Source organism: Diuraphis noxia, unplaced genomic scaffold (genome assembly GCF_037042655.1).
Source record: "Diuraphis noxia isolate RWA-SAM2 unplaced genomic scaffold, SU_Dnox_SAM2 contig0001, whole genome shotgun sequence".
In the NCBI taxonomy this organism is placed as follows: Eukaryota; Metazoa; Arthropoda; class Insecta; order Hemiptera; family Aphididae; genus Diuraphis; species Diuraphis noxia.
In genome coordinates, this window is record NW_028301711.1 from 51,711,360 (window position 1) to 51,728,921 (window position 17,562).

At 26.8% G+C, this 17,562-nt stretch overlaps 1 protein-coding gene across 3 annotated transcripts; it reads left to right on the forward strand.

The window, feature by feature from the left end:
* Snx6 (sorting nexin 6) lies at positions 1-14,958 on the forward strand. 3 transcript variants are annotated; one of them, XM_089215831.1, is made up of 14 exons: positions 3-583; positions 1,435-1,488; positions 1,558-1,662; positions 1,768-1,878; positions 2,475-2,596; positions 2,657-2,819; positions 2,886-3,051; positions 7,220-7,335; positions 7,476-7,658; positions 7,740-7,757; positions 9,073-9,136; positions 9,606-9,691; positions 12,899-12,973; positions 14,710-14,958. In XM_089215831.1, the coding sequence occupies exons 1-14, from the start codon at positions 578-580 to the stop codon at positions 14,791-14,793; spliced, it is 1,353 nt and encodes a 450-aa protein (XP_089071957.1). In that variant the 5' UTR covers positions 3-577; the 3' UTR covers positions 14,794-14,958. The 3 variants fall into 3 exon arrangements, with proteins under 3 accessions (XP_089071954.1, XP_089071957.1, XP_089071961.1); XM_089215828.1 differs by having other exon boundaries at positions 1-583; positions 7,476-7,757; XM_089215835.1 differs by lacking the exon at positions 7,740-7,757 and having other exon boundaries at positions 8-583.
* Positions 14,959-17,562: the final 2,604 nt, after the last annotated feature.

The window sequence follows — 17,562 nt, forward strand, 5'->3', positions numbered from 1 at the left end:
TAGCGTTTGTCGTATACTGCCGACGTCGCTCTTATCATTATTCATATTTCATAGTTTATTTTGTACGTACTATACTACGCTCTGAGGGTGCGTTCGAAGTTCGAACGATACGAAAGACATATTACGATATACCGCCTAACTTACCCATATTATATTGGCGACAGCATATCTTAAATCATATTGTTGTTTGTTAGTATCGTTACTCGCTTGTCCAGTCGGAAGGGAATACATCGCGATCACAATATTTACCTTCGATCCCTGCTATTAACTGTAGTAGTCCGCAGACTAGTCGTCACCCATCGACGATCGTCTTTGTATTGTACGCACGCGCGATCGAGGTTTTCGTATTAAATGCGTTCACCGACATCATCTGATCTTTACTGGGCGCCAGGACCGAGACTCGACTGACAATAAACAACTGTGACATTAACATCGTCGGCGTAAGGGGCTCTAAAGTACCTACTCGCGAATCACTCGATTTTGTTCATAGTCAAAGGTCGTTCATTGTCACTCACGTCCGGCAACTCGACTTGCTCCCCTTGCGACACGTAGTCAGCGACCGACGTCCGTGTACACTATGCTTGTAAGTACTCTCCATCTCTAAAGCCAAGTTTTTTCATGTCGTTAGAACAGTCTGCACCGGATACCTATATTGTTTGCAATGATAGGTTTGACTAAGACTGCTCATTGTGAGTCTACAGGCACAATTAAAGGGTAGCAAAATTATGTATACCTCACTAATTCGTTTTGCCCTCACACAACACATTTCAAATCCATTGATAACAAATTTTTGTAATACAACTTCAATGTTATTATTCACGTGTATAGGTTATAGGTACAACCTAATTTGATATTACACCAGTACAGTAAAATACTTATCTTATTATATATTATAGTACAATATCATCCAACTTACAAAAAACATTAAAATTATTAATAATTTACATCTATACCTATTCATTAATAAGAATTCAATGTATTATTTTTAAACTATTTCCATTGTTTATTTGCAACATCCCTCTATATTGCTTTAATAATTTTGTACCTATGTAAACCATTGCCATACTTATACTCAGCCAATTTCTAATTTGTGGCACAGATACTTGAAAAACTGTGTTCACATATTTCAAAATTTTTTTGAATTTAACTTCACTTTGAAATACCATGTTTAAGTTAAAAAAGTTTCTTTTTAAATGTTTTTTTTTTTTAAATAAAAGATCAAATAGGAAAAATGTTGCATAAAACAAAAATATCGCTCTTTTCTCACATCATTTTGGCATTATATTGCAGGTTCTAGGAAGTGCTAAATTAGAGGTTGGGTATGCTTTAGCTACTCCCTTTAATTTTGCCTATGCAAGGTTCAAACTTATTTGACTTATTGTTTTTAAGTTTTGTTTCCTTCAATATGTTAAACATAATCTTTATTATTTCTAGTCAGACGAGTTTGACGTGGAAGAAAACAATTCCCAGAGTGATATAATAAATGAAGTAATTATTCTATTTCATCATGCATGCAAATTGTTTGCCTCATTTTTATTTTTACATTTTGTTTTACAGGGGAGCAATTCTGAGAATGTCGATTTAAGTGATAATTCTCTTCAAGTTGTTATTTCTGATGCTCTCAGTGAAAAGGACCGAGTCAAATTCACTGTTTTGTCAAAGGTGAAAGTTATATCATTGTAATAATATTTATTATTTATTATATAATATAATAATAATAATATTTACTTTAAAGACAACAATAATAATAAAATATTTATATTTTAGACAACATTACCAGATTTTCAAAGGTCAGAATTTTCAGTTGTACGTCAGCATGAAGAATTTATCTGGTTACACGATCAGTTTGAAGAAAATGAAGACTATGCAGGGTTTATTGTTAGTATGGAAATTTATGTAAATTAATTCATTCACTTGAATTAAAGTTTTGACAAATTAATAATGAGAAACTCATAATATTTGTCTAAACACATTTTGTTTAGTTATCCAAATTAAAGAAGTTGAATATAAACATTCAAAATTTAAAACAGCCTCTTACTGCCTAAATACTTAAAAAAAAGCATAAAGTAAAATTAGATAAATAAACTACTAATCATCAAGTTAGTTAGGCATGATATTTTAATAAACAATACAATATGTATTTAAAAAATGAAAACAGTAAGCATTTATTTTCCAAATTTTAGTATGCAATTTATCATTAAAACTATTATACTTTCTATCAATGTTAAATATTTTTGAATTAATTACTAAATACCAATGCACTATAATATTTACAAATTTACAAACTAATTATAAATAAGTATTAGAAGTATGCGTTTTACTTAAAAAAAATAATCAAGACCATATCATATGTTTTTTACCAAGTGTTTAATAAATACGGAGATCTCATTTTCTATATTAATTTTTAAATATATGTATGGACTATAAATTATTGTTTTTGTTGATTACTGATCAGTGTAATCTACGTATTTTAGATTCCACCTGCCCCACCTCGTCCAGATTTTGATTCTTCAAGAGAAAAGTTACAAAAATTAGGAGAAGGTGAAGGTACAATGACGAAAGAAGAATTTTTGAAAATGAAAAAAGAATTAGAAGCGTATGGCAATAAAATTATTTTAATCACTACCCTACATACCTCTTACTTTTTTTTTTTTAGTGAGTACTTAGCCACATTTAAAAAGACTGTTGCCATGCACGAAATGTTCCTATCAAGACTAGCTCAACATCCTGTATTTCGTTATGATACAAATTTTAGAGTATTTTTAGAATATGATCAAGATCTTGCTGTTCGTACAAAAAACAAAAAAGAACTATTTGAGGTTAGTATTTTGTTTTTTAAATTATTGTTTTAGATTTTATATTACTTGTATATGATTTGTTTTAAGGAAATTATGAAATCTCTATCGAAAACGACAGATGAATATCTACTTTCTGCAACTGTGAGAGATGTCAATGATTTCTTTGAGCAAGAAAAAAATTTCCTTATAGATTATTATGGCCATTTAAAAGATGCTACTATGAAATCAGATAAAATGGTAAACAAGCATAAAGGTTAGTATATTATGCATTTATGTACTACTTTTTAATAAAAATTCAACATTAATTTATATCAAGGGTCAGCAATCCTAGGCATTTAAAGCAATTTTGTGGCCTAGATTTATAACTAATACAAAAATATAATACGTAATCTACAATGTAGGATGTTATTGTGCTTGTTATTATTTTTAATGTGAAATCAACATTTCTTAAGAGGACATCATACCCGCAAGTGTTTTCTCAGTCTTACTAATCCATAACGAGGGGCTATATTTTAGCCGAAAATATTAAAGCCGACAGTATTTTAGCCGACAAATATTTCAACAGAAAATATTACAGCCGATAGTATATTAGCCGACAACTAGAATTTGACAGTTTGTAACATTGATTTTAATCAATTGTTGATTGTGGAGTCGTATTGCCTATATTAGCATCCTAAAATAAAATATTTCATTAAATTTTTATTTTTTGTATGTTATGTAATTGAATATTGATATGAAACAAATAACAATAAAAATTAATAATATAGTTTATATATGATATAAAACAAAACTGATGAATAAGCAATTTTGTAATATTATTGTACGGCGTTTTGTACCTAATAACCTAATTATAAGGATAAAAATAATAGGTAAGAAGTATAAAATAATCTATGTACAATCTACCAAACAGGGCCGTATTTAGGAATTTGACACCAAGGGGCAACAAAAAAAATACGCCTCATTAATCATTATTCAAAATACAAATTTAAATTATAAAAAAATTAGCCGCCTTCTCCTACTCAGACGCCCGGGGCAACAGTACCCTGTAGCTCCCCCCTAAATACGGCCCTGCTACCAAACAAAATTCCTTGTCTATGTACATAAATACAAAATATTAAATAATATCTACAGTAGGTATTAGTCGTATTACAATTAAAACAATATTTTATTATTTTATATAATCATATGGCAATATTATTAAAATAAAATGTAAAAATAACTAATAAATAAATTATACACTTGACACGGTACGCGGCGGTGTCTGTACTTTGTACTGGCTGCTGCTGCGTACCGTGTCACACTAATGTATTGACAAAAACCTCAATATGCAATTTTGTGCAACATTTTGTTCCGGTTCTAAATCTGCTGGTGATAAAATGATGGGATGCAGGGGGACTTATCTGTCTATGATGCTTGTTAAAATGCAACTCCCTTTAACTGATTCTTAAAAAGGTAAGCTAGTAGGTACTCAATTTCTATGATATTATAGATTGTTAAAAACAATAATTAAATAAGATGGATTTGTATTATGTTTATAATATTATATTTTCTGATATAATGCAATGCATGTTACATTATTTCTAATTAAATACCTGCATGGTAAGTTGTGTAACTGTTAATATTAAAATTAAAATTGTGAACAATATATTAACATCATTAATAGCAGGTATCGAACAGATAGGTACCTAGTACTAGTATACGTATAGTAGTAATTTAATACCTTTTTATAGATTTTGGTATTAATTAATCATTCATAATCTAATATGCAATACATATGTAAGTAAGTAGTTATATAGGTATATAATAGGTATGTTAAATATTCAAAATTACATTTATGTTACCTATGCAATATGTAAAACTCATCACAATTAGTAACACCCTGCCTACTTTTGTACCTTTATTGTAGTATTATATAATAAGTTTACTCTGACATTCAAAATATGTGATTTAAGGTTTTTTATAAATTTATAAACAGGTTAACAGAAGTACTTATTTATTATATTTTGTGGTATTTATTTCCATGGTTTTATGTCATTCTTTGAGTAGGTACCCACACTTATTTTTATGTAAATTGCATATAATTTTCTGTTATAACTTTGAATCATGTTTGGTGAAACATTTAAGGGTTGGTGAGTACACTGGATGTTAAATTTGAGAGCAAAGAAAAATTAAAATCTCCCAAGTGATTAAAATCTATTTATTAGTGATTGTTACTAGTTAAGTATTTTTTTTTTGTGTTGATAGCATATTAAACAATTATTTAAAACATTAGGAAGGAACATGCAACATGGGCATATAATTTATACTATTTAGGTATATATACATTATACAATATATATGATTTGCAATTTGCAGTTGGGCATAAAAGTTACAGACAAGAATACTAACAGTATAGCTTTGCACTAATTATAAATATTTAACCTTTTTATTCTTTATTATTATTGAAAATAATAATTTTGGGTGGCATATTTTATTCAACTGGCACGGCAGTTACATTTAAAATTAAAAGGTGTTAAGGGCATCCATTTGCATATATATAAATGCTCAAGTTAACAAAAAACAAAAATTAAATTGCTGTTTCTTACCTTACTCTTTGTTACTTATTTAAAATTAATTATCAATAAAAATTATTTATACATTGTTTATGAGTAAAAAAGCTCTTTGAAGCAAGCTTGTGATAGAGATAGAGAGTAAAACAATATTGATTATTCTAAAATAAACGAATAAGAAAAACTATAGATAGGTACATTCAAATAAAATACAAGGAAAGATATTATTGATTAAAAATTGAAAATAATATATTTTTGCAAAGGTGAGGCATGATGTTCTAATGGTTAGATATATATCCCTGCCTCAGTACCTACATATTATTGACAGAGATTGATATAGCATATTACTATACTTATACAACTTATAGTTTAAATAAATGCAAGCCTAGAGGACCATACACACTCTAAACTCTAGAGCATTGTTAGTCTTAACTCTTAAGCTTTTAGAGCTGTCTAGTTTTAGCAACAATTATATACCTATAAAATAAACCTTTTTTTGCTTTGTAATTTGTATTATAACTTATAAGTATTCCTTAATTTGTTCTTGATAGTTGATAAAAAAATGTCAGTTTTCTGTGTAGTCATTATAATTGTTAGTACTTCTACTTCCATCAAGTATTATTAATAACGCGAGTGCAGCGTTTTTATTTTCAAAAAGGTTGTTGAAGTGTTGAACATTACTTATTAATAAAATTACTTATTACTTATACATTATTTATATCTAATTATATTATACCTACAATAAAATATTATTATATACCTACTAATTAATATATTATGTATAATTTGTTCTAGGGTATAATGTATGTAAAATAATATATATTGTCTTTCGCAGTATCACTATGTAATTAATTTTAAAAAATTGATTATGATAACGCTTATCGGTTTAAATTCGGCTTTAATAAGTTTCGGCTGAAATACTGTCGGCTGTGATATTTGTCGGCTTAAATAGGGTTCTGCTAATTTACTTGTCCAACCAATTATTTTTCGGCTAAAATTCGGTTCGGCTGATATATTTTCACTAATTATACGCGCTCCCATACATAACATACCAAATTGTACGCTTTAACAAAACTTTTAGTATTTTAAAATACACATAATTTGATTTAAAATTGAAAAAAAAACCATGAGATTCAATAAATAATAATTTTACTTCTGAATTTATGAATAAGTCATTTTGCTCCAATATTAAACTCGAATAGAATGTACAATTTGCCATGTTATGAATTTATAATATGGTGACAACACATGTGGGCGTGAGTGTTTATGCCCTGTTAATAAAAGTTCTATTTATTCCAATATTTAAGCTAGCAACATAAAATTTAAATTTCTGAATATAAATTGTAGTGTGTTATGGTTTAGTTATACGGATATACACATGTGGATATGATGTACTCTTAAATTATTTGTTTTATGTACCCATACATAATTGTACTACACTGTAAAGTTTAATATTAAGTAAATGTTATAAGTTCAGAGCATGACTATGCAATGAACAATTAATTATGTATTGGAACCCGTCCAGATACTGACCATCTCTTAACATGCACTACAAATAAAATATTGCGAATGGCATACTAAGGTGAACATATGGTTGAGAAAGTTGCGGGACTAACACATGTTCTTAATAAATATTATATTTCTGTACAGTTTGACTGTAAAGTACTATAGATTGAATAATATGTTATAATATTGTTTATTAAATAGAGAATTAATTAATAACATACATATTATTCTAAAAAATAAATAAAATATTTACCCTTAAATTAGCATTTTTTTTTTTTGGCCCTTGGTATAATCTTAGCCTAATCAATGGTATAAAAAGAAATCCTTATTAAAGACACATAAATATTTTAATTAAATATTGAACAGATGTTGCAGATTGTTATATCAAGATTTCATCATGTTTAGTCCAATTATCTACTTTTGATCATAGAGAACTTGATTGGTTTTTAAACCGATTTTCTGAAACATTGGAAAAGCTTAGAGTGAGTATTGCATTTTGTATAATACAATATATGTATTTAATTTTTATATATTTGGATTAAGTCTATTTTATTTTGTTATTTTTTAATAACTGCTTATTAGTTATTACTAATTTATTTTCGTAATTTTTATGTATATGTAGAAAGTCGAAGGGAGAGTTGCATCAGATGAAGACCTTAAACTTTCAGATACATTGCGTTACTATGTAGGTGATTCATTTGCTGCAAAACGATTATTATATAGGCGATTGCGTTGTTTGGCCAACTACGAAACAGCTAATCGAAATTTAGAAAAAGCTAGAGCAAAAAATAAAGATGTTCATGCAGTAAGTAATTTTTTACTTTATATAGATACAAATAAATATAATATATTTTATAATTTTTATTTCGTTAACTTGTTTAACGAGGCTCAAGAAGTTTATGATGTAAGTATCCATTAGTATGTTGTATAATGGCATAACATGATCATATAGCAACATGTTAAGATTTGCCAATTGTTTTGTTAGTTATATTTTTAGAAATGTATAATTAATATACAAACATACTTCAAATTTTAAATTTTATTTGATCAATGTATTCTTAAAAAATATTACTTTTGCAAATGTCGTAATTATTGATAAAAGAGTAGTTTGCATGTTAATGACTAGTACATGTCTATATTATTTTTTTTAAATGTTAATCTATCATTTATGTAAAATGATTAGTAGTCTGGATTTATGTGTTTTTACACCTTGTTATTAGGTATATGCAGTCTTATATTAGTAATTAAACATTTGGATAGTTAAAACAGAATTCATAAGAAAACTTTTTTTTTTTGCATATTTAAGAATACTTTTTGGGTTATGGAATATAAATTTATTCACCATATTTTTGAGCACTGAATAAATTGTGAGACACAACCACTATTTTAATTTTAATAATATGGAACCTAAAAAAATGTTAAACATTTGTTAATTATCATTTTTTTAAATGTGATTTTGATTAAAAAAAACACACACACATATTGATAGACTATTAAGTTGCTGTGTTGTTATTATTTTTTCTAAACTTGTTCACTAAACAACATATTTATTTATCAAATATCCGAGTATTTAATTTTGCGATTGCCTGATTTTGATACTTTATTCTCAATACCTTTTGAAACAATGGATATAACCAATAAATACAAAAAAATATTATTTTAGCTAACACTTAAAGGAAATTATTCCATCATGCATGTGTATATACTTCACATAAATAATTATTTAAGGACTATTGATAAAAGAAATTTTAAAATTTATACATAAGCATACATAATCATTAATTATTTTCCTAATTCTTAAGAGAATATAAGGAGAGTAATTGTTGATTTTCAGAAAATATTAATCTGGACTACATCAATATATTATATCGTTAGGAATAATAGTATTTCTAATCAAACTAAATATTTAGTTTAATGAAAATGGGTATTTATATATGTTTTTAACTTATAATTAGCTTTGTTATAAATGAATTCCATTGTAATGTGATTATTGAATGCTAAATTACAAAGTTGATTTTATGTTATAATCTATTATAGCTTTATTTTTTACTATCATTTTTACAGTTTTATAGTTGAAATATTTAAAATTTGTATTTTGTATTTCTTTTTCTTTAGTAGACTCAATTAGAAAATTGTCAGCAGAATATTATATGTGTTACATAGTTTAATTATTAATTATTGTTGTATGAATAACATCTCAAAAACTAATATATTTTTAGGCAGAGGCAACTCAACAGATATCGTGTGAAAAATTTGAAGTCATGTCTGATAAGGGAAAAGAAGGTAAATGCTGTATTTTGTAATACGAAATTCAATATGGTTTTTCCATTTTAGATTACATAATTATATATATATACAGTGTCCGTGAGGATTTACCCATTGCGATATCTCCTGAAATAATAAACGTATTATAAATCTGTTTTTTTTTTTTTATTAGACTCACATAGACAAGGGCTACACGTATTTTATTTTTGAATTTTATTTCATCTTTTGGTAACATTTTTTAATTTTTTAAAATAATAAAGATACCTATTTTATAGTTTATTTTGCTGAAAACGTTGGCCTTTCTATGTTTTATTTTCATTAACCATAATGATTTTTAATAATTTTTTTAGTATATGGATAAAACGGTTAAAAACTGGTTATTATTCAGGCAGCGAGTCCCCCTCAATGGGTATATATATACTACGAGACACCCTGTATATATTATATTTGGTAATAAATAATTTAATGAACTTTTTAATTATTTCAGAATTGATTGATTTTAAAGCAAGACGAGTGTCAACTTTCAATAAAAACTTATTAGAACTTGCTGAGTGGGAAATTAAACATGCACAGGTAACTAGATATTTTTAGAACTTTGTTTTGGAAACAATAAGCCAATATGATTTTCAAATAAATGTATCTTCTTTAACAGAAATTTAAATAAAGATAAATCCTGTATGCTAGACTATGCATACAGGATAAACATCAACATGGGTTAGATGCTATAAAATAGCAATTATTTCTAAGATTTTATGAAACGTAGTTTTTAAATGAGAAAAAATGAGGCAATGCTATTCTGTTGTTTAGTTTATATTGGTAATAATTAGGGCTTAGAACTTATTGACTTAAAAATCTTGGGAAAACAATTCATAAAATAACATAAATATAGTAATTAGTATATTAATTGTACAGTCGGGTACATAATGAATATGATTTGATTTATTTTGAATTTATTTTATAGGTATCTAAATTCATTTTTGAAATAAAAGCAATATAATTAATATAATATAAAGCTATAAAATATCCTAGTCAAGCAAACCTCCTCTGCTTAGAACCGTTTTTCATATCACTGACATTATATTATTGAATTCAAATTTAATACCATCCATTACAATAGCGCACTTGTAACATACTGTACAGCAGAGCTACAGATTATTTGTTCTGGGTTTTTCTTTTTCTTGTTTCTTATTTTTTTATAACAAACTAAAAAATACAGGACATTTAATCAGGTCCTTAGGAAAATCAATGGTAAATTATAAACATTTTCTTATCATTAAATGTGTTATATTAGACAAATATTAAAATATGCATTTTATTTTCTTATAAACTGTCATTATTACATAAAATTAATAGCTAAGAGCTTAAACCAAAAAAAATACATATTATACTTATACAAAATATAATATAATATATTAAAAAAAAAAGATTTTCTTAAAATTTATGAAATTTCGTAAAAATGCTCAAAAAACAAAATCAAATATTTACCATAGAATTCTGCATGACTTAAGTCAAATTTCTATAAAGGAAAATCTTGAAACTATTATAGGGCCCTCAGACAAAGCCTATGAATTTTCTCAATGCCATAAAAAATAAATTAAATGAAAAAAAGTTAAATCAGAAAATAATATTAAATATTTAAGTATGCTGTTGTCATACGGTGTGTATGTATGTAATGACTTGATAGTTAAGGTTAATTAGTGATACAAAATATCAATTGATTTTATAATATACTAGCTGAACCCGTGCACTTTATAGCCTGCTAAAAATCCTACCTCTTTATGTCTGTGTGTTAAATTTGTTCCCTGTGAGGCTGTGATAATGCTAATAGTTTATCCTTTTGTAAATTTATTCATTTTATCGAGAAACGTCTGACAATTCAAATATTCAATTGAATAGTATTTGGGGTTATCACTTTTTAAATTAGCCTATAATCTACCAATAGTTCTAATAAATCTCTGTACTAATTAACTTGTTCATAATCAGTCCAGCAATTAGAATGGTATGTAATTCTGGCAATTTCACTTTTCCACCAACACAGCACATAAATGGTGCCTCATTCTTAAATTTGAATGCTGTACAATATGCATAATTCATCCATTTTTCCAATAACTTTAGATAAATATTATAATTATACCAAATTTTGTTGTAATCGGTTCACCAATTGAAATTGGAATACATAAAGGATAAACGGACAGAAATCCATTTTTATAGATATAAATATATATTTATATATATATAGATCTGTTTGTCCCATATATATTTCTAAATGGCTGGACCGATTGCGACAAAATTTGGTACAGAGGTATATCAGACTTAGTTGCAGAAGATAGGTGAAGTTATAAAGTGACAAGCTTAATTATTATTTATTGTCTCTTTGCTCAATTATTTCTGAAGCTTGTATTTCCGTTTTCTTAGTGCTCGAAGCGTACAACTATTGATCAATCTTTTTTTGGGAGACATAATTAAGAGGTAGAGTTTTTTTACAGACTATGAAGTGCATAGTTATAGATAATTCAGGGATATATTGTGTTATAATAACAATAAATATCCATCACTAATAGCAACCATTTATATATAAACAAAAATGCCCATCGTAAATCTCAATATGTTTGAGCCCCTCTCAAGATAGGGCTTATCACTTATTAACATAGCCTGTCTTCTATCCATAGGTCTAATATATATCTGTACCAAATTTCGTAGCAATCGGTCCAGTTATTTATGAATGCATAAAGGACTATTAAACAGACAAAAATTCATTTATATATAATATGTATAATTATATATAGTTATAAAATCAATTACTATATACCAGTGGCATGTGTGGAAAATAAATATTAAGTTTAGCGTTCACTCTATGGCTCTTTGGAAATTAATGTGTAAACCGTTAATATTATATTTTTATTTAAATTCATAATTATTGGTCATATTATCTTATGTTGTATTGTTCAGTTACTTGTTAGTTGTTACACTATTATATACATTAATATATTATTACACATATTAGGATATTATCTAGACGAAATACTTGTACATATTAAAAAAATATTTATTTTAGGAGGTTTATTTATGATAAATTGGTACTGGTCTAGTGGTCTAGTTGACCCTTGTCCAGAAGGCGATTCTCCCGCCACTCAAGTTTAGTTGACGCCCTCCACTTACATCTCTCGCATTTCCAATGTTATAATCAATAACCAATAATTTATTTAAAAATGTACAAATAATAATACATTATAAACATTATACATCTATGATTATACAGAACATTTCAGGTGACCAAAATAAAAATATATAAATAAAATATGATAATATAATATAATTAAATAAATAGTAATACATAAAAATTATGCTGTCGGTCAAGATTTCATCATGTTATATAGGGCACCTGCTATTATACCTATCTTATATCATTAATTTTACTGCACAGATATTACCAAACATTATTCTTAAAATATCTAATTAGAGAATTTCACACAAATACCATATGTATATGATCTCGCACTTTTTTATCTGCACTCAGTATATTATACATTTTATAACATCAAAAATAGGAGAGATGTAAATGGCAGGTGTCAAATTGTCAACTAAACCTGAGTGGCAGGGGAATTGCCTTCCCGGCAGGGGGTCAACTAGACCAGTATTGATAAATTGTGTTTGGTAGGCCCCATTTTTACTATTAGCCCCCAGACCCATTATTCTATAAATTCAGGCATGAATTTAACCTTTTTAAAAACAAAACATAAATGGCATATTCATAATATATTTACTATACATTATTTTCAGCATCAAATAGACATTCTAAAAACTAGTCTTGAAATGATAAACAGCGAAGAAAAGAAGTCAACACTTAACGTCGAGGTAATTTCATAATTAATTTTATGATTTTTCACAGCAAATGTGTAATGTTATTTTATGGCTGATTTAAATTTAACCATATACAGTGGAATGTCGATTATTCTGTCTGTCAATTATTTGCATCAAGATTTGCAAATATACTTAATAATAATATGTTTTTTTTTCATATTTTATAAAAATAATTATACTTGAAGTGTATTACTTAATTTGCTTTACAAAATAATACATAATATATTGATTTCTTAGGGATAGGATTTTGATGAGTTGTATTATTGTTTTCTAGAAGAAGTATTATTGCCATATTTTTTTATTGAACAATAATTCAAAAAAATCTTTATTTTTTATTCATTTTTACATATATTACGTAAATTATACACATTTAAGCTTCAAGACATTATGTTTAACTTAAAAATTTAAAGGTAAAAAAAAAAATGTGTTTAGATACTTTTCTATGACATTCGTATAATGCTGTATCCTTGCATTTTGTTCATTTTTAGCTTATTTTTAGGTTATCAATAATTTTATCCTTAATTAATCATGTAATCAGGGGTAGTCAGTAACAAGAAAATTGTATTGTAATAAAATATTTAATGGAAAGCAGGAAAAGGAATAATACCTATTATTTTATTAGTAAAAATGTTAATTTCTGAGATCAATGAGCATATGATACAAGTTGCCATTTGGCCACTCCTGGTATATACATAGATACTCATACAAATAATATAATATATTATATAATATGTATGACAAATGTACAAATAAAATATTTAAATTCAGTATACATGTACAATGTACATTTTTAGTGATTATACAGTGATAATCCTCCCAAATTAATTATCTGTTTCCTTTTTGGTCCTAATTAGCCAAAATAATCAACACTCTACTGTATATGATGGTTCTGTCAGAACTTAACACAATTTATATTTTTATAATTTGTTAAAATTTAAACAGCCTTAATTATTATTATAATCTCTATGTATCCACAATTTTTTGTATTACTAAAATATTTATTGATTATTAAAATTAAAATATATTAAAATTTTGAAAATTATATAAAATATAATATTATTCATAGTTTATAATTTATTTAAATATATACGTTTATACTTTATATTTTATGTTAGGAAATTAATCATTCCTTAAAGTGATTTTATTATTTTGTATTATTATTTATTAGTATACACATTTATTATCTTTATATTTTGGGAAAAAGTTCACCAATACTATCTCAGTTAATATATTTTTCATGTCATTAATGTTATGTATATATTATATATATATATTTTTATTACATTAATGATACATAATATATGTTTATACCATGAATATTTATCCTAAAATATATTATATTACTTCTATAAAAAAGTTTATGAAATTTCAAAATTTTACCATTTAATGACAGATTTAGATTTTTCTTACACTGAGTTAAAGAAGAGATTAATGAGTTTTCAATCAATGCAATGTATTTAAAATAATACATGTACCTATAGTTATTTTACCAAAACATTTTGTTACCTACAATGTTTATAAATGGTATTTTTTATTAAATATCAATTCTACATTGCTATAGTAGATTGTATTACTATAACAATTGATAATTAAAATGTTCTTATTCAGTTATACTGCCTTTTTCTTATACTAAATAAATTAATCGATTGTTGTATAATTTATATTTGTGCATTTAGTGTACCATTATATTTCACTTGTTATGTTTTGTGTTGTTGTTTGCATACATGTAGTTGGCACGACGTTATCATGGGAACAATTGTTTTAATTTATTTATGTCTATGAATTTAAATAATTTATTTGTGAGTTTCAATTGAATGAAACATATTGGTATTGTGTTATTAAATTAACTAAGTAATTACAAATTGTATGTATATTATTTACTCAAAAGTATCAGCTAATTATATACAAATGTTTTGGAAAACCTATTTTGTATTAAATAAAACTGGGTTATAAGAAAAATAGATGGATGTAATATTTAAGTTAATGTGTTCATGTGGTTTTTTTTTATTCCTTTTTATTTCTTACTTAACTTTGATTACGTCTTGCAAAGTGTGTGGAATTTATAGATTGAGAATTACCATTTTTATAAATTTATATTTTAAAATTATATGCTTTTTAATTTATTATTGAAATATATTTTTTTTAATTTAAAAGTTATTATGTTATGTTATTTTTTGGATATGACTTTTATCAAAGACCTTGTTGATGTTAATAATAATAATTATTATTGGTTATAGTCTGGATGAATATTAATTGTATGGTCTTTGTATTGATATAGATTCAGATGAGTTTTCTTCTTGAACAAACATACAAAATGTCCTAGTTTCTGTGCAAATATCAATTAATTATCAATAACATTATACTTTGGTGACTTTACCCCACACCATTACAAAATACTTTGTGTCAGCTATATAGACTTCTAACCTTTTGATGTAATCAAACATCATCTATCAAATGCTTAAATAAAACATTTTAATAGTGACTATGTCTATTAATTATTAAGTCATGCTTGCAGTGATCTAAAATTTTGTAACAATTATTCAATCTGATTGGATGATTCCCCAAAAACAGAGGGATGTTGTAAAATATTTAATAACTAGAGTTACCTCCCATCTCCCAGTTAAGTATTAATAAATATTTAAAACATTTGTAAAATGTATTAACTTATTTTAAGGTACATAATTAAACGACAAATGATTTGTGACAAATCACTTTTGAAAATATTTATTACAGCATTGTATTATTTACATCCTTAGTTTTTTTTAACTTGGAAGTTAATTGATCATAGTGTTTTTCTGACACACATACAAAGTAGTTGATTGGGAGAGGTATACACACAGATATAAAATACTATTTTATATCTATGGGTATACAACATATTGTACAGACACCCAAATACCGAACGCGACAATTATATTTTACAGCAAGTACCATTTAATGTGATCACAATGATCACATATTGATCCAAGTCATGTTAATTCTAATAACCAGTTGATTCCGTAAAGCATTTTTATTTTCAATATAATATTACTATTCAGTTTGGGATTTTCAATTTTGGCTTCAATATACGGTTGATAATTTTTTCATTATTTCAAAAATATATTAAGATTAATTCAAACTATAAGTTATGAGTACATACGTACCATATTTTTTGCGTTTTGATGTTATGATAACAAATCTATATTATACAAATTGGTATACCATTGTTAATAAATAATAAGGCTACAAATTAATTGTAGAGACGCTTGTTATTTATAAATTTATAATGTGGGTTACAGTTGTTTAACCAGAGGGAGAGTGAAGTCTAGTTATCCCCCTTATTTATATTCTGTAGCAACTATGTTTAAATATTCAATTGAATCAATTTGTTATACTTGTACCCTGATATGTATTGATATAATATCATCACTACACCCTGATGAATACTTTATATAGTAATATATTCATTATATCTGTGACTAATATAATAATAGTGAATAAATAATAGTATGATATGTACCTACCTTCTTCAAGGTTGTCAAAATGTTTAGGTATATTATCTTTGAGTTTTCAAGAAAATTATCAACTGACGAAGTCCACCATTGTGTACTTCATTGACAATAATGTAAGGCAATCTGTAAATGTTGAATGCTTCTTGTTGAATTTTTGTTTTAACTGATAGTATGTAAATATAACTACTCTCTCTCTTTTTGGGTATTACTGACCACTAGGACCATCCCAACAAACAACCAATCCTCCAGGTTTCTCTGTCAGCTGCATTTGTTTTCCAATCTTGGACACCATTCAACGATTTCACGTCTCTCTTTACTATATCCTCCCATCTTAAACGGGGTCGTCCAAGAGGCTTTTCCCTTCTGGGTTCTCTGTCAGTACTATGTGCAGTAGTGGGTTCTGTCTGCGCCATGTGTGGCCCGCCCACTGTAGCCACCTACTCTGGATTATATTTAATATGTTTAGCTTCTGAAAAAGTTCCTCTAGTTCTTTGTTTTTTCTAATTCTCCATCCCTCAGTTTCTTCGTCTGGTACTGGGCCAAAAATCTTTCTTAAGATTTTCCTCTCTAGAATAATCAGTTTATTTTCCTCTGTTTTCCTTAATGTCCATGTTTCTGCTCCGTATGTAATTATAGAGTGTAATAGTGTAATATATAATTGTAACTTTATATCTCTCGATAGGGACTGTGATGATATTTGTGAGTCCGTAAAGACATTTGTTTCTCGACATGATTCTTGCTGCTACTTCCTTCTCAGCTTTTTTTCGGTCAATACCGAACCTAAATATTTAAATTGTGTGACTCGTTTGAAATCATGGTTGCCCACTCTTAAGGAAGAATACATTCTCGTACTATCTCCTCTTACCACCACCATGTATTCAGTTTTACCTTCATTTATTAGGAAGCCAACTTACTTCGCTTCCTCCTCCAAACGGCTACATAGTTTTCTTAGTCCATCGTGTGATTTATCCACTTGGACTAAATCGTCCGCATAAGCCAATAACGCTATATGGAGGACCTTTGTGGTGGCATCCCCTCTTGGGGTCCGATATTAGTTTCCCTAATAACCTTTTCTATCACCAGATTAAAGAG

What these genes read in the sequence shown, in the direction of transcription:
- Snx6 (XM_089215828.1), top strand. An exon ending in AAGACTATGCAGGGTTTATT is followed by an intron (nt 1,879 to 2,474) that starts GTTAGTATGGAA and finishes TACGTATTTTAG; the next exon opens with ATTCCACCTGCCCCACCTCG. An exon ending in AAACATTGGAAAAGCTTAGA is followed by an intron (nt 7,336 to 7,475) that starts GTGAGTATTGCA and finishes ATGTATATGTAG; the next exon opens with AAAGTCGAAGGGAGAGTTGC.